The sequence below is a fragment of the Panicum hallii genome, chromosome 7 (genome assembly GCF_002211085.1).
Source record: "Panicum hallii strain FIL2 chromosome 7, PHallii_v3.1, whole genome shotgun sequence".
Taxonomy (NCBI): Eukaryota; Viridiplantae; Streptophyta; class Magnoliopsida; order Poales; family Poaceae; genus Panicum; species Panicum hallii.
In genome coordinates this window covers 24786610-24813151 of record NC_038048.1, presented here as the reverse complement: position 1 = coordinate 24813151, position 26542 = coordinate 24786610, and the positions used below count along the sequence as shown (strand labels likewise).

Sequence of the window (26542 nt, the reverse complement as noted above, 5' to 3'; positions counted from 1 at the left end):
GTGTTACGCTCCGTGCGGCCCGAACCTGTCTAAGTCTTGTGTTCCTTGCACCTTTGAGTTCCTGATCTCGGCGTCTCCTCACCCAAAACTTACCACCTTGGGTATATCCCTCGGTGGGTAGCCGGTTAAACACCGACAGCTGGCGCGCCAGGTAGGGGTGCGCGTCGAAGATCCACCGGCGAGCTCGATGGCATCGTTCAGATTCATCAGGTCAGTTCCCTCTCAGGGCACGACGTTCGTTTTTGGTTCATGGGTCTGCATCGCAGATGGTGCGGGCAGTTTCCGACGATTCCTCGTCGACATGAAGCCAAAGACCTCCGCTGCGGATCTCCGCAGCAACCTTGACAAGTTCGTCGACGGGCTCAACAACTTGCCGCTCCACGCTTCCGCAGCACAGATCGAGTTGGAGTTCGCTCCAGCCTCGACTTCTTCTGGTGTTGTGGCAACTTCCCCTGGTTTGGATTTGCTCCAATCTAGGGACCTGCACAACCGATCTCAACTCGGTTTGTGCGATTTGGCCACTAATCTTCAGGAGGCCCACGACTCTGGGTCCCTCTCCATGTTTGAGAAGGACCTGGACTTGTTACTCCAGATCGGAAAGCTTGAAGCCACTGCGTGTCGGGGGGCTTCGGGTTGTTCCGGTACCGGTGATCTGGTGGTCACCTCCCTGCTGGAGGGGCACGTGGTGCACTGGAGGGGCGTGACGCTCCCCAAGCTACTCGAGGCAGAGGGTCAACTCGTGGCTCACCTCGAGCCCTTGCCTTTTCAAGAAGGCAAGCCATTGGCCACCACGGTGGAGGGGTCGACTGAACTAGTCGACGAAAGTTCTCATGAGCTTTCTTCTCGCCAGGTGCTGATGGCCGAAGAAGGCGAGGACGGTGGGGATTTTCCCATCGACAACTTGGAAGCGATCTCCGAGGATGAGATCACGGCCAACGTCGGTGACGAGAATGACGCCGACCGTGAAGCGCGGAGGGCCAGAAACAGGGCGCGCACAATCCGGCGAAGGAGGGCCAACGAGCGTAGGCGATCTATGCATCGCGAGCTTGATCCTGAGTTCGCCGCCGTCAGCGAACGGGGTTTTCGGACTCCGGTGGCCAACATCGCCAGGGTAACGGCCATCCTCGAGCGCAGCCATGATCCGGAGGTACGTCAAGCACTCCTCTACGCGCAGAGGGCTTGGATCCAGTTGGATCAACACAACCCGGCGCCTACCATCAGGGAGGAGCGCGTGGGTGAAAGTCGAAGTCAGGCTCACAGCCGAACGGCTGGCGGTCGTCCTCGACGCCAACCCAGCAACGACAACGCTTGCGGGAGCCAGACCCCTGGCGGGAGGCAGCAGCCACCGCAAGGGGGTCAGCCACAACAAGCCCATCATCGACTTCCTCCGGAGGACCTGCGCCAGCACATCAATGAAGGCCGCGATGCGCGCACCGTGATTTCTTCTAGGCGCAAGACCCGTGAAGAAGTCGAAAATGAAGGTACTGACTGTAGCGATCGATTTCCTGCTTTCTCTGCACGTTTCAGTAGCTACAAGTACCCGGAGGGTTTCAAACCCGTCGGCATCACCAAGTACGACGGCAAGCAGGCTCCTCAGCAATGGCTCCGTTGTTACTCCACGGCTATCCAGGTAGCAGGGGGCTCAAACGTTACCAAAGTCGTCTACTTCCCGATGGCTTTGGATCCTGCGCCGCTCACTTGGCTGGAGAGCCTCGGCAGCAACTCCATCGACTCCTGGGAACGGCTTAAGAAGGTCTTCATCGACAATTTCCAGGGAGCGATTGCTCGTGCAGGTACTCGACATGATCTTGCCCAGTGCAAGCAAGAACACAACGAGCTCCTGCGATCCTACACGCGTCGCTTCTTCGACATTCGCGCCACCATCGCGAACATCTCGGAAGAAGACATCATCGACTGTTTCTACAACGGCATCACCGACCCCGGCATCTACAGGGATTTCGGGCGGAACAGGCCAAAGACTGTTGCGGGCCTTCGTGACATGATGCACGATTGGTCCGAACAAGAGGAGAAGATGCGGGAGCGGTTCCCGCGGCGTCAAGATAACAATCTGCGGCGCCCAAACGACAACCGCAACGACACAAGCCAGCGGGACTTTTTGGGTTCACTCCGAAAACGAAAGCCAGATAATGTTATTGCGGCTATCGATCGTCCTTCGTGGGGCAAGAAGTCGACGACGCAGGAGGAATTCGAGAAACTCCTGCAGAAGAAGTGCCCATGGCATCCGGGTGCCAGCCATGCCGCCATTGACTGCTACCATCTTCGGAGGACGTTCAGCAACACCGGTGGTGGAAAGAAGAATAAGAAGCCTGCTGACAAAGAACCCGAGCATGACGACCACGATGACCAGGGGCGCAATCCGAAGTTTCAGGATGCCTCGAAGGTCGTCAATGTTATCTTTGGAAGAGATGAGGATTTCGGTTCCAGGAGGGACCAGAAGCTGCTTCTCCGGGAGATCTTGTCCATCGAGCCGGCGGTACCACGGCCACTCCATTGGTCGGAGGTCCCCATCTCGTTCTCTCGCGACGATCAGTGGACGAGCTTCTCGGAGCCCGGTAAGTTCCCCTTGGTCCTGGACCCCGTGGTGGCGGAGGTCAAGCTTACCAAGGTCCTCATCGATGGCGGAAGTGGGCTCAATCTCATCTTCGTCAGCACTCTAAAGAAAATGGGCCTGGATTCTAAGGACATGCTGGTTCCCAGCAAGTCCCCCTTCTACGGCATTGTCCCAGGTAACGCGGCGCATCCGCTTGGTACGGTGGTCCTCTCAGTTACCTTTGGCACGAGGGAGAACTATCGTACCGAGTTTATCAAGTTCGAGGTGGCTACCTTCGACTCCTCTTACCATGCAATACTGGGTCGTCCGGCACTTGCCAAGTTCATGGCAGTGCTGCATTATGTCTATCTGCTTCTTAAGATGCCAGGACTCGGTCGTACGATTGCAATCAGGAGGCAATCCAGTACGCTTCGACTACTCGTGTGCCAGATGCTTCGGGAGAAGTACTCGCAGCCGCGCAGCAGCTTTCCCAGTCCGGGCTGGAGATCCCCTCCAAGAAGGCCAGCAAGTCGAGCATCCAGTCGACTGATGACGTGGCCCTCAAGACGATCCAGCTCCAGGAGGGAGATTCATCTAAGACCGCTGTCATCGGCGCGGGCTTGGGTGGTAAATAGGAACTCGCGCTCGTCAACTTCCTTCGGGCTAACCGAGACATATTCGCATGGAAACCAGCGGATATGCCAGGGGTGCCTAGGGAGTTGATCGAGCACGCCTTGAATGTACACCCGACGGCTACGCCCAAGAAGCAACGGCTGCGGAGGTTTGCCCACGACAAGCGTGAGGCCATTAAACGGGAGATCGCTAAACTTCTCGCGGCTGGATTCATTAAAGAAGTAATCCATCCAGAGTGGGTAGCGAATCCCGTTCTTGTAAAGAAGAAGAATAATGAATGGAGAATGTGTGTCGACTACACTGATCTCAACAAGCATTGCCCAAAAGATCATTTTGGGCTGCCGTGCATTGACCAAGTTGTCGACTCAACGGCCGGCTATGTCCTTCTTTGTTTTCTTGATTGTTACTCAGGCTATCACCAGATCGTGCTCAAGGAGGAGGACCAAATCAAGACTGCCTTCATCACCCCGTACGGGACTTACGCTTACAAAACAATGTCCTTCGGGTTGAAGAATGCAGGAGCAACATACCAACGCGCGATCCAGATGTGTTTCGCGGATCAGCTGCACCGGAATGTCGAGGCCTACGTGGATGACATGGTCATCAAGACCAGGGAGTCCGATAACTTGATCACAGATCTGGAAGAAACTTTTAGCAGTCTATGCAGATATCGGTGGAAACTCAATCCCACCAAATGCGTTTTTGGAGTACCTTCAGGGAAATTGCTCGGGTTCATCGTCAGCAACCGGGGCATAGAAGCCAACCCTGTAAAGATCACGGCCATCACTGATATGGAGGCTCCGGCCACAGTCAAGGATGTGCAGAAGCTGACAGGTTGTATGGCGGCCTTGAACAGGTTCATCTCCCGACTCGGGGAGAGAGGACTACCCTTCTTCAAGCTCCTGAAATGACAGGATAAGTTTCAATGGACGGAGGAGGCTGAGCGGGCTTTGCAAGATCTGAAACATCATCTGCAGTCACCTCCAATCCTTACAGCACCGTTGCCAGGGGAGGATCTACTACTTTACATTGCGGCAACAACCCATGTCGTCAGCAGTGCTATTGTAGTCGAGCGAGGCAAAGAAGGCCATGCCTTCGGAGTGCAGAGGCCTGTCTACTTCGTCAGCGAGGTCCTCTCCAAATCCAAGGTACGGTATCCCGCTGTTCAAAAGCTCTTGCATGCTATCTTGATCACATCCAGAAAGCTGCGCCATTACTTCGACGAGTACAAGATCACTGTGATCACGGACTTCCCGCTGGCGGATATTCTGCATAATCAAGATGCCACGGGGCGCATATCCAAGTGGGCAGTGGAACTGGAGGATTTGTCAATAGACTTCAAGCCACGCACTGCGATCAAATCACAGGCTCTAGTCGACTTCATGGCTGAATGGAGGGAGAATCAAGTCCCAACCCCAGTGGACAAGCCAGAGCACTGGACCATGTATTTTGATGGGTCCCTCAAGCTCGACGGCGGGGGTGCTGGTGTCTTGCTTATCTCCCCACGAGGCGAACAATTGAAGTACGTCCTTCAGATCCTATGGAAGGTGTCCAATAATGAAGCCGAGTATGAAGCCTTGCTTCACGGGCTTCGTTTGGCGATATCGCTAGGGATCAAGCGATTACTTGTGTATGGTGATTCTCTTCTTGTTGTTCAACAGGTCAATAAGGAATGGGACTGCAACAAGGAGACAATGGAGGCATACGTTCAGGAAGTGCGCAAGCTGGAAAGCAAGTTCTCCGGCTTGGAGGTCCACCATGTGCTACGAGAGCACAACGTTGGCGCGGATATCCTGTCCAAACTGGGGTCAACACGCGCTCAAGTCCCGTCGGGAGTATTCGTCCAGGAGCTCGCTCAGCCATCCATCAAGCCTTCTCCACAGGCAACCATCGACTCGGGTTCCCAACAACCCGATCGAGAGGTTCTGATGCTGGGGGAGGATTGGCGAGCGGCTTTTATCGACTTCATTCAAGACCAACGGCTACCAGCGGGAATTGACGCCAAGAGCGCAGAAGCGGCACGCATCTTGCGAAGGAGCAAGGGCTTCGTCCTGGTCAAAGGCAAGCTCTACAGGCGTGGCGCTCGGTCAGGAGTTCTCATGAAGTGCGTCACGAAGGAGGACGGTTACGACATACTGCGGGAGATTCACGAAGGCGTCTGCGGCAACCATACGGCTTCAAGAACGCTGGTTGGGAAAGCGTACAGGGCTGGTTTCTGGTGGCCCACCGTAGTCACCGACGCGGAGGATCTCGTGCGCAGGTGCCAAAATTGTCAATTCTTCGGCAAACAGACACATCTTCCGGCCCATAGCCTCATCACTATACCGCCATCTTGGCCGTTTGCTTGTTGGAGTCTCGACATGATCGGGCCCTTCACAACAGCGCCAGGCGGTTTTACCCATGTGTTGGTGGCTATCGACAAGTTTACGAAGTGGATCGAGTACAAGCCAATCGCCAAGCTCACGCCAGATCGGGTTGTTGACTTCATCTCGGATATTTTGCACCGTTTCGGCTTCCCCAACACCATCATCACGGACTTGGGGTCAAATTTCACGGCCAACCAGTTCTGGGAATTTTGCGAGAATGCTTGCATTGAAGTTAAATATGTCTCAGTCGCACACCCGCGCGCCAATGGACAAGTCGAGCGGGCGAACGGCTTGATAATCGACGGTCTCAAAAAGCGACTATATGATGAAAACAGCAAGAACGGAGGCAAATGGGTACACGAGCTGCCACATGTGGTCTGGGGGCTTCGGACTCAGCCGTCCAAAGCCACAGGCCAAACACCTTTCTTCCTTGTATATGGATCCGAAGCCATTTTACCAGCCGATATCATGTGGAAATCTCCAAGGGTCGAAATGTACAATGAAGGCGAGGCGGACGAGGCGCGGCAGTTAGAGCTCGATTCTGTGGAAGAAGCTCATTGCACCGCTCTTGTCCAGTCAGCCCGGTACCTGCAGGGGATCCGCCGATACCATGATCGCAACGTCAAGGAGCGGTCATTCAATGTTGGCGAATTGGTCTTGCGTCGTATCTAGGACGAATCCGGCCTACACAAGCTCAACTCGAGGTGGGAGGGCCCGTTCATCGTCAAGCAGGTCACACGGCCAGGGTCGTATCGACTACAGTGCCCCGAAGGCCAGGACATCCCAAATTCCTGGAACGTCCAACACCTGCGCAAGTTCTACCCATAAGCAAACGCCCAGTGATATCCGAATTCCCCGGGGGCTTGGAAGATCTCCTTTCCCCGATTCATATTGGAGGCTACGAGCCACAATATTCGGGTTGCACATTCCCTCTCCGGCGCACGACAGCCACGGCCATGGGCGAAACTCTCGTGTAAGCTGGCTACTCGTCGTGAATAAAGTTATGACTACATTCACAACTTATCGACTCTATTTTTTGTCGAACCATCCGCTCCGGCTAAAACTCCTCGATATATCGAGTTCCGCCGTGACCTTAGGTGGTCGCACGCGACCGAAGTCGCACTTTGTCCAACTCAGTTGATCCGCTCGACTGGCTAAAAAACAGCGTGTTGGAAAGGCCCGCATAAAGAGCCACCTCGACTACATCCTGAGTGGCTGCACTCAGAACAGTCATGTTTTGCCAAAAGAATGGCCAAAACGCGGCAACGACCGCACCTGCTCCTAACAAGCTCGATCCGTCCGCCCGGGTCTCACTCAGCTTACGGAGCACGCTCACAAGCAGGAGCGATTTTCGACTACACTCAGAGTCGCCGCACTCGAGCTAGTCCTAACTTTTTGCCCTACGCACGGCAGCCCCGCGATGATGCTCGCGTTCTTTCCTAACGAGTCTAGACCTACAAGATCGGGTTGTGGATAACTTGTTAGACGAGTTCCTACACGGAGCTATGGCTACCTTCAGGGTCGTTGCACCCCGGGGTAGTGTCTACTACTTGCGCCTTGTAAGCCTGGACATCCACTCAGCATAGGCACACACACACACAAGTAGAGACATCAAAATAACCATATATACAAGAGAATGATTACTTGTTTCTCATACCCTAATCCTGCAGCACACTGTGTACAATTTGTTCTGCTACAGGTTGGGCTTCTCGCAGGTACTCTTCAAAACGCTCGTCCGAGCAGTCCACCGCCATCCCCTGCGCAAAAATGCCTAGCTGCGCATTCGGCACGAAGGACTTTACATATGCAAGGGCGTTGCTCACGCAAGCGACTGGAGCTTCGGATAGGAACTTGAGCATTTTCTTCGGGGCTTCACGGAGTCGCTCCAGCAGGGGCCGCGGGCCTGCCTCGCCTTCTTCTGGGGGATCCACCATGTCCACCAGCTCCTGGGCGGCCCCCCGGAGGTCCTCCAGCTCCTTGCGCATCTGCTCGTCCTTCTCGCCCAGCGCCTTGACTTGCTGAAGGCAGTCGACGAACTGACGCTCAGTGTCGCCGATCACCTTCTGCAGCTTTTCGACTTCATCTGTACGACGATACAGCATATTCTTCACGTCAGTAAGCAGCTCCTCTTTGTATTTCGTTATTTTCCTAAGCTCTGCGGCAAGGGTACTTCAGCATCTACGGAGACTCACTAAGGAAAAAGTACTCGAGGAAAGCGAGAGCTTACCTGGGTGCGCCTTTTTCTCTGCCTTGAGCTGCTCCTAGTACTCCGCTTGTTGCTCCTTGAGCTGTTGCTGGAGCTCGGAGTTGGCCTTCTCCATGTTTTTCAGGTCATTCTTGAGCAGCCAGGTCTCTCGAGTCCTTTCTTTCTTCAGTATATCAAGCTCGCGCTGCATATAGCAATTCTTCGTCTTCTCCTCGGAGATGCGCTTGTGCAGGGCACCTAACTCCTGCGCGTCACTCACAACCGCGCGGAGTTTATCCGACTTCTTCTGGGATTTGGTGATCACATGCTGCGCCAAAGGAGGAGAATGAGTCCTAAACAACTCATCAACGCGCACACCGGAACATTACCCGAGTATTACCATGGAGAAGTCGTATAACTCCTTGAAGGTGCTCTTGAAAGTCTTCACATTTTCGGCCGTTAGCAGAAGATCATCCACCAGGTCGGTGGTGATGATGTCCTGGTGCCCTGGCCTGGCCCTCAGCACCTCACGGGGACTCCCCGAGGGCCCGGTGGCTTCTCCGGACGGCGGCGGCTGGACACCTGCGAGCATACGACGTGGTCACCACATTATGCCCGGACCCTGGCATCAAGCCGCGGGCGGGTAAGCACGTACCTGTGCTACCGGTAGGAGCGGCACCAGGGGCCATGACTTGTTCCTCACCACTGGGCCCGGCTCCCTCTTGTCGGGACTCGGGAGGCGGCAAGTCGGGGAGCCCCGCATCTGCTTCCGGGGCCACGACTTGTTCATCGCCACCGGGTCCGGCTCCCTCTCGTCGGGACTCGGGAGGCGGCAAGTCGGGGAGCCCTGCATCTGCTTCAGGGGCCACCTCTGCGGGTACGGGCCCCCCAGGCACCGAGGGCTCGGGGGCTGCTGCAGCTGAGGCAGGCACCGCAGCCCTGCTCGGCTCCAGCTTGAGTTGCACCGCACTTGCAGCCCTGGTGACATCGACAACATGGTTATCCACGCGGGCACGGTCAAGATCTTCACGCGATTGAAGTAAAACTTACAGTGTCGACTTCTTCTTGGCAGCCTTCTTCACCCGCCAGGCCCGCCGAGGAACGCTCGTCGCTGATGGCGAGGCCTGGCCGGCTGATGGAGGGGTTCCCGCCACGGCAATTGTCACTGCGCGGCGTCAGAGGAGCCTGCCTCCACCCCTTCGGGCTCAGTCCCAGGCGGCGGGGCAGGGAGACTGTAAGGGAATGCGGTCAGTACTCAGCACCATGGAAACTTTGGAACTGGCCAAAACAGCAATTCCGTACCTGGAGGACTCGACTTCTTGAGCCTTGCGTTTGCGCACCTGGCGCTGGCCCTTCGGCACCGGTGGCAGAGCGCCGGCCAACTCCACGCTCTGATCGGAGGAGTTGTCCCCGCGCGGCTCCCCCACGGTCCCTTCGCTCGCCTGCGAGCCCACGCACCCGGTGGACTCGCTGCTGCCTTGAGCCGCAGCATGGCGAGCCGCCTTGGTGGCAACGGCGGCAACAGGGCGCGGACCCCCTTCGGCTTCTTCCCCCGCTGGCAAGTCCACGCGTTCAGCGGCCTCGTTGCGGCTCTGGGTCGCAGCAAGGCGAGCCTTCTTGGCCGCCGTGACTGCAGAAGGAAGGAGGTGATACGCTCGGGGGAGGTCCGGCTGCGGTGGGTAGCTGCAGTATAGTTCCGAATGTCCCTGCAGAAAGTCCTCAGTTCAGTACCGGCGCAGTAGTCGATTTCTTCGGCAAAAGAAGTCGAGCACTTACCGGCGGGGGCGGATGTTGCACGGAGTACAAGGTGGGCACGTACGGCACGGTGTTCACGTCCAGCAGCACCCGCTGAACCCGCTGGAGCGCGACTTCATCTGGCACCTCCTCTGTGCACATGCGAGAAGGGTCAGCAGAGCCGGTGTACTCGAAGCCCAGGCAACATCTCTGTTGGATGGGTTGGACGCGGCGCTTGTAAAGGAGAACATGACGGAGGCGCCGGTCACCCCCTCCTTCTTCAGTGCATCGATGGCCTCCAGCAGCTCCTTGACTTGAATCATTTCCATGCCGGAGGGTTCAAGGTTCCATTCCCCCCTCACCACGGGCGGTTTGCTCGACTTCATCGGCAGGGGGGGCGCATGGTTTTCGATGTAAAACCAGAGGTTTTTCCACCCAGGAAGGTTGGAGGGGAATCTATATGCATGGTATTTTTCGCCGGCCTGCTGTCGCAGTTGGATGCCGGCGCCCCCTATCACAGCGAGTTTTTTCGTGGTTGGCTGGGGTTTCACGCGGAAGAGGAAGCGGAATAGATCCCAGTGGGGTTCAATTCGAGAAATGCTTCACAAAGGTGGATGAAAATGGAGATGTGGCAGATGGAATTCGGGTTGAGGTGATGGAGCTCAAGCCCGTAGTAGTAAAGAAGGCCGCGAAAGAAAGAACAAGTGGGGAGGGCCAATCCCCGTTCGGCAAAATGGTAGAATGTGACGATTTCGTCGACATTCTCCATGGGGAAAGGTTCACGGAAAGAGGGGCACCAGTTGACGAGATTTTTCTCTTGCAGCAACCCCTTGGAAACAAGTTTTTTCAGATTGTTGAGGGAGCACTTACTGTGTGTCCACTCCGCGGTTGTTGGTTCCGCATCCTTCTTCATTCCCTCGATCTCTGACTTCTTGGATGTCATCTCCGATGCGCTGGCCACGAGATGCTCGGGGGCTGCGGGGAGAGGGGCGGGGAGGTCGGGGTGGGAGTTTTTTCTTGGGGGAAGGCGGCGATGCTTGGTTTGGATTGGGGAATTTGGTGGCTCTTGATGGAATGCAGATTGAAAGAGTGGTTTTTTCCTACAGTTATCGCGGGGTTAAATAACCAGCGGAGTGGGGGAAAGTTACTGTTCTGAAGTTCAAGAGTCGTTTTGTGGAATATTCCGAAGATGAGGGGTCATTTGGTGATCTGATTAGATTGCACATTTGATTAATCATTTTTTCAGGGCTAATTAGCCCGAAAAAAGGGGTTTTTCGAATCTTTGGTCTAATTACATCATTTGTACCATTGCTTCGGTCTCCCCTTAACGTGTCATTGTTTAGCCTGTATGCCACGATTTTTGGACCCTTATCTCCAACTTTGTGGGATTTGGATTCAAGGCTCGGGGGCTGCGGGGTACGTGGCATCGACTACTTATTTTTCAAATTTCTTTGAAGGGTAAGGAAGACTACAGACAAGTGGGACCCTCAGCCTGACTCTCCGATTCAACCTAAGGTTCGGGGGCTACTCCATATGGAGTGCGATTTTTCAATCGCACACCATAGCAGAAATAAAATTCGGGGCATGAGCACCTCATAGCTTCGATGCAGCCAAGGTAGTACTCGAAGAAGGACTTCAAGACGAAGCTTCAGAAGAAGTCGAAGACTGCTTCAAAAGTACTCGATAAGCCTGCAGCACTCAGCTACGAAGAGCTCGGGGGCTTGTCAGACCCGGGGCTACCGGGCTGGGCATGTAGCGTAGTCTAAAGAGGTTTAAGAGATTAAGTCCGTCTTATCTCTTATCCATTTTGTTTATCTCTTATTTATCCCGTTTAAATCGGAGATAGAGCTAACCAACACGGAGAGGATCTACTCGAGATACGTTCTGGTATGATCCCTCAGCGAAGGTTGGTTAGCATCCTTGTAATCCTGGCCTCTCGGATATATAAGGGAGGTCAGGGACCCCCTCAAAACAGAAGATCATTAGGTCATTCTACGCAGAAGGCAATACAAACCATACAGGACGTAGGGTGTTACGCTCCGTGCGGCCCGAACCTGTCTAAGTCTTGTGTTCCTTGCACCTTCGAGTTCCTGATCTCGGCGTCTCCTCACCCAAAACTTACCACCTTGGGTATATCCCTCGGTGGGCAGCCGGTTAAACACCGACAGGGGTCCCTGCCCCCCCTTATATATCCGGGAGGTCAGGGTTACATGGATCTAGTCAATACTAGCTAAGAAATCGTACCAGAATATATCTCGAATAGATTCCTTCTATATCGACTAGCTTTATCTCCTATTCAAATGAGTAGAAAACAACTTAAATAAGAGATAAGACAGGCTTTATCTCTTAATCCTGTTTAAACTACATTAGGAACTCGAAGGTGCAAGGAACACAAGATTTAGACAGGTTTGGGCCGCGAGATGCGTAATACCCTATGTCATGTATGGTGGTTTGTATTCCCTTTGGTGTAGAATGAGATGTTTTGAGGGGGTCCCTGTCCCCCCTTATATATCCGGGAGGTCAGGGTTACATGGATCTAGTCAATACTAGCTAAGGAATCGTACCAGAATATATCTCGAATAGATTCCTTCTGTATCGACTAGCTTTATCTCCTATTCAAACGAGTAGAAAACAACTTAAATAAGAGATAAGACAGGCTTTATCTCTTAACCCTGTTTAAACTATGTTATGTGCACAGCCCCGTGGCCCCAGGTCTGACACAGGGTACCTTGTCTCCGCATCTAGCATTCTTCTGCTGAGGTAGAACACAACCCTTTCTTTGTCGTCCTGCACTTGTATTACTACTGAAGCGATGGAGGTGTCACCTACTGATAGGTATACGTAGAATGGTCTATCTTGTTGGGGTGGAACTAACACGGGTGGTTTTGACAGATACTCCTTGATTTCTTCAAATGCCCGTTGCTGCTCTGCCCCCCAGCGAAACTCTTCATTGGCTTTAATTTTCACTATCTCCATAAAAGGCTCAATCCGTTCGGGGAGATTGGAAATAAACCTTCTGACAAAATTTTTCTTACCAATGAGCTACTGGAGCTCCCTCTTCGTAGTAGGTGGCACCATTGTTCTCACAGTTTTTTGACTTTTTAGGCCGATCTCGATTCCTCTTTCATGAACCAAGAAACCCAGAAATTGACCGGCCGATATGCCAAAAGCGCATTTCTTCGGATTCATCCTAAGCCCGAACCTTCTGGTTCGTTCTAGAACTTGCCGTAGGTCCCCCAAGTGCCCTTCAAACGACGCAGACTTCACTATGACGTCATCAATATAAATTTCCACCAGCTTGCCGATCAAGTCGTGGAAAATGTAGTTCATGGCACGCTGATAAGTAGCGCCTGCATTCTTCAACCTGAAAGTCATAACCACATATTCGAACAGTCCTACTGCTCCAGGCACTCTGAACGCGGTCTTGTTTATATCCTCCGGAGCCATGAAGATCTGGTTATAGCTGGCGTTGCCATCCATGAAACTCAAGATTTTATGACCAGCAGCCGCATTGATCAATGTCTCCGCGTCAGGCATCGGGTATTCATCCTTTGGAGTAGCCCTATTGAGATCTCTAAAGTCCACACAGACTCGCCATCAGCCATCTTTCTTTTGCACAGGTACGACACTTGAAATCCACTCGGCATACCTGCAAGGCCTGATAAACCCTGCTTCTAGCATTTTCTCCACTTCCTTCTTGACCTCCACCAGGACTTCAGCCTTCATTTGCCGCGCTCGCTGCTGAAATGGCCGAAATCCATTCTTGAGAGGGAGCCGATGCTCGACTATGCTTCTGTCCAACCCACTCATTTCCGTATAATCCCAGGCGAAGCAATCTGCGTACTCCTTTAGCAAAGCTATCATCGGCTCTCGTAAACACGGGCATAACTTTTTGCTGACAAATGCTGGTCGTGGCTTATCCCCAGACCAATATCCACTTCTTTGAGCTCATCAGCGGATGTAAACCCGTATCCTAATTTTCCATCATCTGTTAAATCAACGCTGCAGATGGACAAAGAAGATAATAAAAAGAATTTCGACCGATTGTTGAGATCAGCCGCTTTATATCCTTCATTGTTCTTTGAAATTTTACAATAGAAGTATGGCCAGCTGCTAAAATGGCCTCCCTGTAACTGCTATGATCATGTAAAACACTTGACATCAAAGGTTTACATTTTATTTTTTGGGGCCGATCGCAGGGATCGGCCTTGCCAAGTACGTCAGAGCAGCTCGTTCTTTGTGACTTATCTACTCTGTAAGGCCAGTGGATAAGACCAGCCTCACCCCTTTTTTGTAGCTTCAATGCAGTCACAGCCTTCCAAACTGATCCCCGAGATCGGCTTTTGGTCTTCTGCATCCCAGATGCTCATGGCAGCATGTGAGATCTCGATCAAGTCATCTGCATGAACCACCTCTACCTCAACTCCAACCCACTAAATTAGACATTGATGCATTATGGAAGGGATGCAGCAGTTGGCATGGATCCAATCCTTGCCGAGTAGGACATTGTATGTGCTCTTGCTGTTGACGATGAAGAAAGAGGTCGGGACAGTCTTGTTTCCGATGGTTAGATCCACACTAAGAACGCCCTGTGCTTCTAATGTTTGGCCGTTGAAGTCGCTTAGCGTGACATTGGTCTTGATCAGATCTCCAGCGGACCGCCCCAACCGGCGCAGCACTGAGTACGGAATTATGTTAACTGCCGCTCCTGTGTCGACCAACATCTTGTTGACAGGCTGGCCGTTTATGTAACCCTTGAGATATAAAGCCTTCAAATGCTTGTAGTTCTTTGCTCATGGCTTCTCAACTATTACTGGCCGTGGCCCCAAGTCAAGCTGGGCTACCGATAACTCTTCACGGCCTCGAGCATGGAACTCCACGGGGAGTACAAATACCATATGTGCATCAGCCGATGTCTTCGCATCAGCTCTTGTTGATTTTGGCCGCCACTCCTTCCTGGGAGGGCGCGACTCCCTTTTTTGCGTGTAGTGGACTCTGTCCACCAAAACCGGGCGCGCCTTCCTCAGTGTCTCAAGATATCTAGCCTCGGCTTCCTCCAGGCTGCGCAGCCGCTATACCCTACATTTTTGGGAATGATTAAGTCCATCAGGACACCAGCGCGGCCGGTGATACTTATCCTCTTCTTCTTCGAAGTCCACCCTTCTTCGTGGTGGTTGAATCTGTTGTTGCTGGGACGGCACAGGTCCTAAACGTCAGAAAACCGAGACCCCTTCTGCATCTCACTTCTAGGATCCGCACTCCGGGCAATCCTTGGTAGTAGGCAATCGGCTCATGCCAGAGTCCCAACAATACTTGAAGAACGAGCAATGCCAATGATCACGCGTGTCTTCCCACTTCTTCAAACTTTTTCCAGTACGGCATTCATACTCTTCCTCCTCGGACTCACGCTGGAGACACTACTGGTACTAGTACTCATACTTTTTGAGGAGATCGGAAGAAGCTGGCCGCTGATTCCTGACATGCCTTATTTGTTCTTCCGTGATATATCCCTTTTCCCCTTTTTGGGGCCGATCGCAAGGATCGGCCTTGTCGGTACATACGGACAGGAGTACCTCCTGCTAGGGTGTCCAGACCCTTAGCGTCTCGCTATCCGTAGCCTCCTCCTCATCCTCTAGGTGATGTGGCATACGGCCTGGGCCTGACAGCTGGGATCATGGTCACCGGACCGCCCCCATGCTCTTATACGTCCGGGGCCTCCATGTGTCCATGAGGGCAGGGGTGCTCTCGGGTGGCCCCCACGGACCCGGACTCCCCAGGGAGGTCCGGGGCCGCCACGTGTGGGAGCCAATCCTCCACGGGCCTGACCGCTCCGACCGGCCTCGGGGGCCTGGACCCCGCTCCCCCCAGGAGGGCGTCCGGCGCAGCCACGTGCCACCTCCGCGGTAGGAGCGGGGCTGGCCCTGCCACGTGCCCGTGGCATAAGGCCCTTCGCGGGACTCCAGCCCAACTACCGCATTAAATGTGGGTAGGTGGACTGGGTGCGCCCAAGTCAAAAGTATGGCCTGCCACTGACACACGGGGCAGGTGAGGTGACACCACGGTAAGCCCGCATGTTTCCAAGACGGCATGTCGTATCACCATATACTGTGCGCAAGCGGCGTACAGTCCCGTCACGGTGCTGCGCGCGTGCGTGATGATGGCCTGCAACAGGCGAGCCGAGGCGTGCACTGCAACAGTGCGCGCGGAGGCAACGGCGCGGTGGGTCAGCACTGTTCCTTCGCCTGACAGAAGGTTCTGACCCAACAGTGGCAACACAGCTTCACTGTTGGGTAACACTAGCAGCAGTCACTGTGCAGACAAGGCTGCCCATGGCCATATCCTGGCTGTAGATACGCACATCAACTTCTCGATCGAGAGGACTACAGAGAGGAGCTGGAGATGAAGATCTCCATATCTCTCATAGAACAGGCTCCTGTTGGCCGGGCCCACCTGTCGGTGCCCCGCACAGTGTAAGCACCTCCCTTGGACTATAAAAGGGAGCGTGCACCCGTTAGAACACAAGTTTACAGGCTCACAAGGTCCAACCTTAGCCCCCAGCTCAGGTTTTCATCCAGGCTTCTACAATCAATACAACACCAAAGTGGACGTAGGGTATTACGCTCCGGCGGCCCAAACCACTCTAAAATCCTTGTGTCTTTCCTGCATTCATCCGCCCACCGATCAAGCGCTCCTAAGTCTTCTCCAAACCCATCTTTAACTAGGAGTAGGCGGGTGCATTCGGCCACCCGGCTGGAGAATTCCTCCGACATTTGGCGCGCCAGGTAGGGGACTTAGGTTTGGTTTGCGCTTGGTCAAAGCTCAAGACCGCAATGGTGCAGGAAAACGGTCATCACAACCTCCTGTTGGGTGAGGAAGTGGCTTCCTCGACGCCACACGCCTCACGCCGTCCCCCACCTAGGGGGGCCGCGCGTGCTGCTCCGCAGCATCCTGCGGAGCGGGCATCCGTGGCCCAATCGGTGCTTGCACCGAATGGGCCGCTCATGGCAGCCAGGGAGTTGCTTCGCAACCCTCCTGGTGAGGCAGCCACGCCCGATGCCCAGAGGCAATGGCGTGACCACGTCGACCGCCTCCTCAACCTGGCGCAGGCTTCCCCATACTCAGCTGGGGGGGGGGTCTATTTCCAAGCAACACCGTCATCAGGGCGGCGCGTCCGGTTCTGTGCACTCACCATCAGTGAGGAGTGCATGGACTGAGGACCTCCGGGCAGAGCTCAACCGTAGATGTGCGGGAGAGGACGCCTGAGTCTCCATTGACCGGGCGCGTGGGCGCCGGCTCAACATCGAGGGTCGTGACCTCGATGCCGAACTTGCTACGGTAGCACCGATGCCACAGGGACCTGTCCTGGCACCGGTGTCCGGGGTGGGCTACGCAGCGCTCGCAGACCACCTTCACGCGGTCGCCTGGCCGTCCAAGTTTCGGCCGCACCTGCCGGAAAAGTATGACGGGTCCACCAACCCGTTAGAGTTCCTGCAGGTCTACATCACCGCCATCATAGCGGATGGAGGTAACGATGCCGTCATGGCAAGTTACTTTCATGTAGCCTTGACCGGGCCAGCCCGGACCTGGCTCATGAACCTTACTCCGGGATCCATCCAATCTTGGGGTGAGCTCTGCGCACAGTTTATGGCAAATTTTGCCAGTGCGTACCAGCAGCATGGTGTGGAGGCCCACCTTCATGCCGTGAGGCAACAACCTGGAGAAATCCTCCGGGCCTTCATCTCCCGCTTCACCAAGGTACATGGAACTATTCTGCGTATCTCTGATGCGTCTATCATCACGGCCTTCCGCCAGGGGGTCCGTGATGAGAAGATGCTGGAGAAGCTGGCGACTCATCAGGTGGAAACTGTCACCACCTTGTTCGCTTTGGCGGACAAATGCGCCAGGGCTGCAGAAGGCCGTGCGTGGCACTCTGCAACCCAGGCAGGACCCACTCAGACGAGCCGTGGCTTTGACAAGTCATGGGTCGGGGGTCCGGCCGTTGCTGCTGCGACAACCGGGGGCCAGAACTCCCGAGGCAAGCGCCCACGACAACAGCGCACCGACCCCGAGTCATGCCCTGTTCATCCTGGGGCTCGCCACAGCGCCACCGAGTGCCGCGAGATCCAGAAGCTTGCGGAGCGCCTTAGCAAGAGGCGCGACCAAGCCTCTAGGGAAGGCTCTTCCCCTCCACGGAGGTCCGGCAAGGAGAAAGCCTCCGATGCCGACACAGCCGCAATGGAGAGGGAGTTAGGGTATCAAACACCCAATAAAGACCTCAAAGGTCTCTTCCATCAGTCTGACTCCGAGTCCGGTGGTGATGAGCGCCGCTAGAAGCTGTACGTCATGTACGGTGGCAGTTCGGAGCTCATCTCCCGGTGGGATGTCAAGACCCTTCGCCGAGAGGTCCTCTCGGTGAAGCCGGGGACGCCGAAGGCGGCGCCCCACCAACAGTGGAAGAGCACCACCATCTCCTTTGGGCCATCTGACTGCCCGGAGAATATGGTAGGCGTTGGTGTGCTGCCGCTCATCACGGCACCCACCATCGCCAATGTCCGCCTCCACCACGTGCTAATTGACGGAGGTGCAGGCCTCAGCGTCATCAGCTCTGCAGCGTTCAAGCACCTGCAGATCCCGGAGTCCAAGTTGGCTCCGTCACGCCCATTCTACGGAGTGGGCCCGAATCCCATGTACCCGGTAGGGACCATCACCCTGCCGGTTACCTTCCGGACAGAGGACAACTTCCGCACTGAGAACGTGCAGTTCGAAGTGGTGAAAGTTAACCTCCCCTTCAATGCCATCATCGGTAGACCGGCCCTGTACCGGTTCATGGCCGTTGCCCATTACGGGTACCAGGTCCTGAAGATGCCGTCTTCGGCAGGCGTCCTCACCGTCCAGAGCGATCGGGCCGCTGCCATCGTGGCGGTTGACAAGCTCCACATACTGGCAACAGGACTTGCCCCCGCAGCCGGTGCCGAGGGGTCCGAGCCCTCATCCTCGCGTGCCAAGGCCCTGGCCAAGGCATCCAAGGTCCGTCCATCTGATACGGACTATGTTCCCGTGAAGACCATCCAGGTCGGAGCGGAGGCCTCCCAGACCACCCGCATCGGTGGGAATCTGGGAGAGAAATAGGAAAGCGCGCTCATCGCCTTCCTCTGGGCAAATGTCGACGTGTTCGCCTGGGAACCGTCACAGCTACCCGGAATCCCTAGGGAGGTGATTGAGCACCATCTGAAGATCCATGCCGACGCCAGGCCGGTCCGGTAGAAGCCACGCAAGCAGTCCATCGAGCGGCAAAACTTCATCCGTGAAGAGGTCCGCAAGCTGCTCTAGGCTGGCTGCATCGAGGAGGTCTACCACCCAGTGTGGTTGGCCAATCCAGTCGTGGTCCCGAAGGCTAACGGGAAGCTTCGGATGTGCATCGACTGCACCGATCTCAATAAGGCATGTCCAAAAGACCCTTATCCACTTCCGCGAATAGATCAGATTGTAGACTCCACCTCCGGGTGTGATTTGCTATCCTGCATAGATGCCTATTCTGGTTTTCACCAAATCAAAATGGCTAGGAATGATAGGAAGCATACTGCTTTTGTAATAGTGGATGGTCTTTATTGTTATATAGTGATGCCTTATGGGTTGCTTAATGCTCTACCCACCTTTGCTCGTGCAATGAACATCACTTTAGGTGATTTGGTTAGAGATATAGTTGAGGTGTATGTTGATGACATCGTTGTAAAGACTGGAGAATCAAATTCCCTCCTATAAAATTTAGCTCAAGTCTTTGACAAGCTACGTGCGACCTCCACCAAGCTTAACCCCGAGAAATGCGTCTTTGGCGTGTCGACGGGAAAGCTCCTTGGTTTCCTGGTCTCCCACCGGGGGATCGAGGCAAACCCGGACAAGGTCTGGGCGATCGAGGAAATGAGACCCCCTGCACGCCTCAAGGATGTGCAGAGGTTGACAGGGTCCCTTGCAGCCCTCAGCCGCTTCATTTCGAGGCTGGCGGAGAGGGCACTTCCCTTCTTCAAGCTGATGAGGGGGTCCGGTCCATTCACATGGACTGAAGAGGCAGAACTAGCCTTCCAAGAGATGAAGTAGTACCTCACCTCCTTGCCGGTCCTGGTTGCACCAGACCCAGGTGAGATACTATTTCTTTACCTTGCAGTGATGGCCGAAGTGATCAGCATGGTGCCAGTCACTGAGAGGTCCGAGCATATCCCGCAGGGGGCCCACATGGAGCCTCCTGTAGGAGAAGGAGGTCCGGCCTCCACCACTCTAACAACCGGCCCTGCTTTGGAGGGTCTGGCCGGGTCCCGACCCGGGAAAGCACCTAGCGACCTGGGGTCCGGTGAGTCCCCGGCTCAAACAGAAGAATCCAGTCCGGCTGGCAGAGTCAGGACCGTCCAGAAGCCGGTCTACTACGTCAGCGAGGTCCTTCATGAGGCAAAGGCCAGGTATCCTGAGACGCATAAGCTCCTTTATGCTATACTCGTTGCGTTCAGGAAACTCCGTCACTATTTCCAGGCCCACAAGATTATGGTGGTGACCTCCTACCCATTGAGGGCCATCCTCCACAATTCCAACGCCACGTGCAACATCGCCAAGTGGGCAGCTGAGCTCGCTGGATTTCAACTCGACTTCCAGCCACGCCATGCCATCAAGAGCCAGGTCCTTGCTGACTTCGTCGCGGAATGGACACCAGCACCAAGCGTCCCAATGGGTCCGGACCATGGGTCGGACCCCCCACGTCCGGAAACCAGAGCTCCGGTGTTCATCGGTCCCCACTGGACGCTATTCTTCGATGGGTCCGCACGCAACAAGAAGGCAGGGGCCAGCGTGGTCCTCATCAACCCACATGGCGACCAAGTGAAGTACATGGTGCACCTCGACTTTGAGGCCACCAACAACATGGCGGAGTATGAGACCTTAATCTTTGGACTCACGGCGGCTCTGTCCCTGTGGGTCCGGGAGCTCCTGGTCAAAGGACACTCCCAACTCGTCATCAGGCAGGTCCGGGGGGAGTGTTGCTGTAACAATCCCCAGCTCGCAGCTTACCTCATCCAGGTGAGGAAGCTTGAGAAGGACTTCGATGTGCTGGAACTGCAACATGTTCCACGCGAAGGAAACTCAGCGGCTGATGCACTCTCCGCGAGCGCATCGACTCAGGCACCCGTGCCAGAGGGTGTCTTCCAAAGGCGTCTGTTGAAGCCTTCCGCCCAGCCTGCCGAACTAGGCGAAGGGGGCCGGACTAGCACCTCGAAGCTAGCGGTCCCGGCGGCACTCCATCTGTGGTGCCCACCAAGGGTTGTGTGCTCCCTCGAGGGTCCCGAAGACCTCAGGGAACCGCACCCAGTTTCTCTGGAAGGTCCCGATGCATGGATCTCTAAGGTCCGGGACTGCCTGAAAGATAATTTCCTTCCTGAAGACCAAGCATCTGCTGAGTGCATAGTCCGGATGGCTAAGCATTACACGGTGGTAGAAGGGGATCTCTACCACCGTGGCGCCAACGGCATCCTCATGCGGTGCATCAACCAGGAAGAGGGCCGTGACTTGCTCGCGGAGATCCATGGAGGCGAGTGCGGAAGTCATTCTTCATCCCGCACGCTGGTCGGTAATGCCTTCCGGCATGGCTTTTACTGGCCGACAGCGCTCCAGAATGCAGCTGAGTTGGTAAGGTCCATCAAGGCATGCTAGTTCCATGCAAAGTAGATACACACTCCAGCTCAGGCACTGCAGATGATTCCTCCCTCTTGGCCCTTTGCTGTATGGGGGTTGGATATCTTGGGACCTTTCCCTAGGGCTGTCGGCGGGTACTGGTACCTCTACGTCGCCATTGACAAATTCACCAAGTGGCCGGAAGCAACCCCAGTGGTCAACATCACCAATGCGTCAGCAACTGCCTTCCTCAAGTCAATTGTGTGCCGGTTCAGGGTCCCAAACCGGGTCATCACCGACAATGGGACTCAGTTCACGAGCCAATACTTCCAAGAGTACTGCGAGGACATTGGCATCCAGCTCTGTTTTGCCTCAGTGCCGCATCCCAGGAGCAATGGCCAAGTCGAGCAGGCTAATGCTGAGATCCTCAGAGGGCTCAAGATCCGGACCTACTGCGATCTTGAGAAGCATGGCGCAAAATGGGTTGACCGGCTTTCGAGCGTGCTATAGGGGAACCGGACCACACCCAGCCGGGCGACTGGGGAAACTCCTTTCTTCTTGGTCTACAGGGCCGAAGCGTGCCTTCCCCCGGAGATCACCATGGGCTCTTTACGAGTCCAAGCTTTTGATGAGGACTTGTAGGAACAGCAGCGTCGCCAAGACGTGGACCTCGTCGATGAGCGGAGATGGCGAGCAGCAGTCCGAAACGCACGGTACAACCAAGCGCTCCGACGCTATCATCAACGGTTCATGCGTAGTAGGGAGCTCCAGGTCGGGGACCTGGTCCTAAGGCGAATCCTGAATCGTGAGGGGCTACACAAACTCTCCCCCAGCTGGGAAGGGCCCTTCAAGGTGACAAAGGTGTGCCGACCCGGATCTGTTCGTGTGGCTACGGAGGAAGGCATGCAACTACCCAATCCGTGGAACATTGAGCACCTCCGTTAGTTCTATGCTTAGGGGCCTAGTTGAGAGGAAATTTTTCCTTTGTAATTGGTAGCATCACTGTGCGGACCAGGGTGGTGGAGGTCCGCCCTCGTAAACCCGGCCCCTGGCATAAATCGCACAATTCTTCTGTACCAATTCATTAAGGAAAGATTTGTTCTTGGTGTGTCCTTAGGGTTTATGCGATTCTATTTTTTCTTTGCTTCTCGCTACACTAACCCACCACATGGTCTTTCACGTCTGTGACGTGCTCGAGGCCTTTCTTGAGTTGCTAGGCTGCGTCTCTGCCCCAGGACCTCTATTTTGCAGGAGAAAAGGAACCGGACATCTGGGAACTGGCTTCAGGGAGATGTGCTCATTCATTGCTGGGGTCCAGGGTTGTGTAGCCACTTAGCCTGGTTCCGTACCCTAAGCCTACACGCCCTGCCCCCCTAGGGCGAGTACCGTTGTACCTCGAACCATGGACCCGGGGGCCGGGACCCCTTTAATCCTCGAACCTAGGTCCTGGCGCTCTGACTCGCTATGCAACTCAGAAGGTCCTCGCTGGCAAGTCCGGGACCTCGTGGGGACGTCTACTAAGCATCAATCCTAAGTCATATGCAGGACCTCTGTTCTATGGCAGCTAGTCTCGACCTATCGCGACTACCTCCCAGGGGGCCAGGGGACCTCGGTACGCTTGAGAATACATCGCAGGATCGGCAATTGGAAAAATAGCTAAGTTTTTTTGCTTTTTTCCACAATAAATGGATCCAAGAAACATTTAGATGCATTACTAATAATGTACACAAAGTTATATTACAAAAGCAACAAAAAGATACTAGTCCTATTGTTCTGGTGGTCTGGAGGCGTCCCCACTCCCTGCAGGTCCGGAACGGCGTCGGATGCGGGACACCACCATGTCTGCCGCCTCCTGTACTCCTTCCTGCACGGTGGCCGCCATCGCCCAGATGGGACCGACCAGGATGGGAGTCAGCTGGAAGGCGGGGTCGTGGCTCCGGAAGCAGGTAAGGATGTACTCTGCCATCCCCCGAGCAACTGCTCGCCCTTCTGTCTCCAGGAGGTCGTGCATGCTGGACTCCAGGTCTCGCAACTGCTCGGCGGTGGAGTCCAGCACCTGGAGGGCGGCGCCAAGTGAAGATGGGGCCTCCGCCACCCAGATGGGGCTTGCTCCGAGTGCATCCAGGGAGGGGTTCACCTCACCGGCCCATCTTACGATCCGGCGATGCTGGCGCTCCGCTCCACCAGGAACTCCTCCAACTTGGCCTCCCTCTCCTGGAGGGCCACCTCGGGCTCCTAGAGCCTCTGGGTCCCGGCCGCCAGTTCCTCCTCCATGGCCGCCTCCCATTCCTGGAGCTCCTGGATCCGGGTCACCTCCTCTTCTTCACGGGCGGCAAGCCTTTTTTCTCTCTCCACCGCGGCTACCTCCCATTCTGCAAGGGCAACTTCCTGCTCCTTGGTCACCTCCACCACCACCTTGGCCTGGTTGGCCAGCTCCAGTGCGGTCTTCTCCCTATCCGCCATCGCGTGCACCCTCTTCTCCACCACGAGCTCCCGCTCGATGGCATGCTTCTCCCGCCGTGCGGCCGCTCTCTCCCGTTGGGCAGCTGCCACCTCTCGGTCGAGAGCCTCCTGCAACTGCTCCTGCAGAAGCTCGCCCTCCAGTACGAGCTTGGCGCGCTCCCCGGCATAGCGGGCGGAGACGGTCTTGATGCGGTCCCCCAGGCGGTTCTCCCAGTCGGAGAGTCGGAGGCGCTCTGCCTCCAGCTTCTCCCACTCCCGGCGGATGTCTGCCTCCAGCTCCTCCTGAACCTGCTGGCTCTTGGCAAAGAGGCGGGGGAGGGGGATCTCCGCTGGGCTCGGGAGAAGACGCCTACCCCGCACCACCTCCGGCTCCTCCTCCTGCGCGGGTGGGGTGGTGGTGCTGGCGACCTCTGCGGCCTCCGGCGCCACTGCCTCTGGCACCTCCGCAGCCTCCGGCGCTGCCGCCTCTGCCGTTGCTGCAGCCTCCTCTGCTGCTGGCTCAGCTGGAGGGGGCTCCGCCATGGCGTCCGGTGCTGCTGCAGCTACTAGCGCCTCGGTCGTCGCAGTAGGTCCGGTGGCCTCCTCCTGGGGGGCGGCATCAGGCCTTGGAGGTGTGGCGACCTCTGGCTCCGGACCTCTGGGTCTGGTAGCTACTGGTGCTGGCGCGGGCGGAGTCCCTGCTGGGGTTGTCGCCGACTCCCCAGCAGGGGAAGATGAAGGTACTAGCTGGGGGCCGGACCCCCCAGCTAGAGCGGCTCTGGCGGACGTGCTCGATGTGTCCGAAAAATGGGGCCTGTCATATCACCGACATTGTTAGGGCCCCAGAAGACAATGGAGAAATGAAAAGCCCTGAGAAGTCTACTTACACGAAGTCATACCACTCCCAACCGCCCCGGGCGACTGGGGGGACCTTTTTTCCTGCCGAGGACCCCCCGGACCTTTGGTGGTGGTCCCCGGCCGCTGGCGCTTCTGGTGGCGGGGGTGGTGTTTGTGGCCTGGGCTCTGTCGGGGGTAGTGGCGTCGCTGGTCGCCGCATCGTCGGTGGCGGCGGAGGAGTCTGCTGCTCCGGGGAAGGCCGCCGCTTTTCCTCCGGCCCCCTTTCCGGCTGTTGGCGCTGCGGCGGAGGTGGTGGAGCTCGGCTCTGCCTCTCCGCCTCCACCGTCTTCTGGCGTTTGGGGGCCGGCTCCCCGACGAAGGAGCCGTCGCTGCGCTGGAGCCTCCGGGACTTGGACCCCTCCGCTTGGCTCCTCCGTGCGGACGCCGCCCCCTGTGTCTCGTCATCCTTCCGGGCCGGGGCGGCACCCACATTGTCCTTGTGACGGTGCTCCAGCACCGGCACCTTGTCCTTTCCCTTCCTGGTGGGGGCCAGACCTCTAGGACTTGGCCCCCCGGGACCTTGGCTGGTGCGCTGCTGGCGGTCGGGAGTGGCGCCGGGGATGTGAATCCCATGATTGGGGTCACCTGCCAGCTGCCGGACCACCAGGCCACACTCGTCGAGGGTCGGCATTGACGCCAGGATCGTCGCCCACAACGCCTGGTCCTCGCACAGGGCTTTGACTCCGCTCGGGAGGACCAGGGACTCCGGGTTGAACGCGTCACCGGTCATTCCTCGGATCGCGACCTCCAGCTCCGCCCTGGTGAAGTCGGTGCCGGGCTCGCGCGTGATCCTGTAGCAGTCGTTTGACCCCGTGTACATGTAGGCCATCCTGGTCCGCTGCTGCAGGGGAGCGATTCACCGCTTCAGGAAATCACCCAGCACCATCAGGGACATCAGGCCCCTCCTGGAGAGATTCTTGACCCGATCAAGCACCGGGCCGAGCCCCTCCGGCATCGTTGGCTTGGCCTTCCAGGTGCTCCGGTCACTCTGAGGCCCCTCTGTTGGCAGCTCCAGGCGGTTGTGGGGGTCGGCCTCAGCGATAACCCAGCCTTCACGCCCTTCCTCCCACTTGGAGCTGGAGAAGGCGCTGATGTTGGAGTTCGCCATCCCGTGCCGGAGCTGGAAGTAGTAAGCGCCAACCTTGCGCTTGCTCCTTCCCATCCCGACCAAGGCATAAAAATTCCTGAAGATGGCGGTGCAGGGACGGACCCCTATGAACATCTCCATAAAGTGGCCGAAGACCGCCACGAGGAGGACGGAGTGGGGGGTGAGGTGATGAAGCTGGAGGCCGAACTCCTCCAGGAGCAGGAGGAAGAAGGAGGAGATCGGAGGCACCAACCCGCACATGGCGTACGAGTTGAAGAGAACGAACTCCCCCGCGGCAAGGTCGCGGAGGGAGATTTTGCTGGCCCTAATCTTCCCGGATTGCTCTGGCGCGGTCCATCCCAGAAGGAGGCGCACCAGGTCCAGCTGGGTCTGGCTCTGGAAGCGGTGCGGAAAAGGGAGTGAAGACATGGTGATGGGCACTGCGATTGAGGGGGATGGATCGCACTGGAGCAGGAACAAGAAGGAATGCCGAGCGCAAAAAAGCTGATTGCAAGGTGTGTGCGAAGACGAAGGGGCGCTGCGGCGTCTGTTGAAGGCAAGAGCGAAAAGGTAGCCATTCCCCTCGGCACCTACCTTTTATGTAAAAGCTGCTCGCCCTCTCGAGCTCCACGGAGACCGAAGAAGAGCCGAAAGGGTCACCTGCACCAGGCCCCCTCCTCTCAAACCCAATGACTGGTGGGCCTGGGCCCGCCAGTCAAAGGCGTGGCTGCTGGAGGCGGGGGGAAGGCGGAATCCGAACCGCCCGAGCCGTGGGACAGGCTCGAATAAGACAAGAATCTAAACCGCCTGACGCGCACGGCGCGGGCGGAGGACGGGCCCCTTGGGGATCCTGCTAAGGGGGGAAAGACATCCATGCCCTTTCCTAGCGGAACAAGCTGTCCACCTGGCGCAACGTTGGGATATGGCCCCACCTGCGGGTTCGTTCCTTACCCTAGGTGGGCCCGGGGACCTCTCTCGGTACATACGGACAGGGG

At 56.3% G+C, this 26542-nt stretch overlaps 1 protein-coding gene across 1 annotated transcript; it reads right to left on the bottom strand.

Annotated features, from left to right (window-relative positions):
• Positions 1-23356: 23356 nt before the first annotated feature.
• Positions 23357-25289, bottom strand: LOC112900547 (serine/arginine repetitive matrix protein 1-like). Its single transcript, XM_025969401.1, has 3 exons — positions 24523-25289; positions 23855-24377; positions 23357-23740 (listed from the first exon to the last, which is right to left on the bottom strand). The coding sequence occupies exons 1-3, from the start codon at positions 25287-25289 to the stop codon at positions 23357-23359; spliced, it is 1674 nt and encodes a 557-aa protein (XP_025825186.1).
• Between the last annotated feature and the right edge of the window lie 1253 nt (positions 25290-26542).